Source organism: Grammomys surdaster, unplaced genomic scaffold (genome assembly GCF_004785775.1).
Source record: "Grammomys surdaster isolate TR1022 unplaced genomic scaffold, NIH_TR_1.0 725, whole genome shotgun sequence".
Classification (NCBI taxonomy): Eukaryota; Metazoa; Chordata; class Mammalia; order Rodentia; family Muridae; genus Grammomys; species Grammomys surdaster.
This window is the reverse complement of record NW_021605144.1, coordinates 420764-423152: the sequence shown is the minus strand read 5'-3', so window position 1 is coordinate 423152 and position 2389 is coordinate 420764. Positions and strand designations below refer to the sequence as shown.

Genomic DNA, 2389 nt, shown 5'->3' with positions numbered 1-2389 from the left:
TCTCTCTCTCTCTCTCTCTCTCTCTCTCTCTCTCTCTCTCTCTCTCTTCCCGCTCAGCCCACTTCTTCCCACTGTGACTCCCCGGGCCTCAATCCTTGGGGCCAGTGAACCTACCCAGAGCAGCTTCTCAATAAACCTGCCTTTAATATATTCTAATCTGGCTTGAATTGGCTTATTTCACCAGTGGAGAAATAACCTATCACACACTATTTGTGATCAATACTAGCCTTGAGCTTTGAGGAATTACCTATGGGATCCTTTAGTGGTGTATGTATATGGGTGTACTTTTAAGATTTCATAGAAAAGTTTATGTTACTATATGTTGTGTCCCAGTCCTGTGCCCTTTGTAGTGAACTAAAAAAATCTTTCTTTAAAAAAAAAAAAAAACAAAAAAACAGGCAACAGAAAAAAATGAAAAACCTCCAACTTATTTTGTCCTTGACATAGCTGAAAAGTCACTTTGGGAGAGATTATCAGCTCTACTTGGAAGTAGTTAAACATGCCTGACCTGGCCTAAACTTGCCTCGCTTGACAAATCAACATCAAACTGACATGCAATTGTGCAATTGCACTGCTCGGTTCTCTGGTAGTCACAAAAAAAAACTGCAGCTGTTTCCACAACCTAGGCTAGTCACAGTACTGTTTAAGGGATCATCCACATATACAGAGAATTAGGGGGCCACAACGGATGATCTTCATCTATACTTGAACAAGATTGGGCTCATCTCCATGCAAGTCTAACAAACAAACAAACAAACAAAAAACCACGACCCTGAGCAGGAGTTCTGACTTTCACAACAGTAATGAACAGGTTATAGCTGGAATTCTTGTCAAAACTAGTTTTGTGGACCCTACATGAGGTGAGTCAGAACTCTGGGGTGAGTGTCCCAGAAACTTCACTATGAATGAGTTTCTCTCCCTGACACCTAGAAATTTTACCAGCATGGAATGTTAATACACATTATACATTTTGCCATCCTCATATGTTGTGACTTCTTGGTGAGATCAAAATTACAGAGCAAGATAGTCCCAGGATGGTGAAATAAGGAGACAATGCCTTTAGTAAAGGAACATGCACACTGATGTGCACACACTCACAAACTCATGCTCGCACATGTGCATTTAAAGTAAGTGCCAAACAACCACCTTTAGTTCTAGCAGATCAAAATCAGCGAGGCTCCCTTGAGCTTAGAGAATGGAATGCTGATTAGCAAGTTAATTGTGTCAGACAAGGACTAAGTCATGAATCATAACAATAACAATAATAATAATAAGAAGAAGAAGCAGAACCACAACATTACTATGTCTCTGATACTTATTCAAACATCACCCTTTGAAACATTGAAAATGTATTTGATTTTAGTATGCTACTTTCAATGTAGAAAAATGTCCTGTCAACTATCAAAAGGAAATAGTCCAAATATCAAAGCTGTACTGCCTGTCATCGTTTCTACATGGTGATAACCTATATTAATAATTGCCAGAGGTGAACTTCCTTTCACATATCAGGCTTTAAGGTGTTGCTCTATTCGTGGGTCCCATGAAAAGCCTGCCAATCTTTTGGCTTTTTAGAAAATCCAGTTAAATTTAAGTTCCTCTTGCGCTCTTGTATTTCACTGAGACACAATATAACTACTAAGTTAGTTTTTCAAGGCTCACATCACCTCTGCAGTGAGGATGTCAGAAAATATATATCCCATCACCCCCAACTTGGGTCTAGCTAAAACTTAGTATTTCAATCTAACTTGTGCTAAGATATTAAAACAAACAAAACCAAACCAAAAAAGTAAATATCCTAGTATGCAGGGTCTTTCCTGACTTAATACTCACAAGGAACAAGAAACAGAATTGAAAATAAGCCATGATAACAGGGCTAGATAATTATTTGTGGAAAAAGCAAGAGCAATTTTTAGCCACTTTGGATTCTTATGTTCAGAACTATGACATACCTCAGAATATAGGATTCCCATCCCGGTCCTTCCTGGGTTTGCACCCTGTCTACAATGCAGTAGTGAATCTTCTAGAGGCGTTTCTAATTAATATTAAATTTCTTCCTGAAAAGAAAGGTCCCTGGAAGTCCAAGCTGATGGCGATCCCTCTCTTTCCACACCTGGGAGAGCTTTCCGAGCAGTCTGACAGCAACACACCTTGTAGAGAGACAGGCTATGAAGCAAAGGCATTGGCTTACAGGTAATGATCCCAGAGCTGTATCATTGTTACAGCCAGGGGAACCGGTTTCTGAGTCATGTCTGCTCTGCCAGTGGAGGTGGCCAGTAAAAAGGAAGCACAGGTGGGGTGCTGGGAGGGGGAACGTCTTAGGCCAGCAGGAAGAGTTCAAAACAGGACACTGTGTTTAGGCAATTTCTGAATTGAAATCTAGCGTTCAATG

General features: G+C 40.1%; 1 protein-coding gene across 1 annotated transcript in view; it reads right to left on the bottom strand.

The window, feature by feature from the left end:
• The window catches only part of Ankrd22 (ankyrin repeat domain 22), a 32363-nt gene extending 30254 nt beyond the window's left edge, over positions 1-2109 (bottom strand). The window contains exon 1 of the mRNA XM_028782297.1: positions 1950-2109. Within this exon, the coding sequence (XP_028638130.1) occupies positions 1950-1970 (21 nt within the window). The 5' untranslated portion in view covers positions 1971-2109. The remainder of the gene's footprint in view (positions 1-1949) is intronic.
• Between the last annotated feature and the right edge of the window lie 280 nt (positions 2110-2389).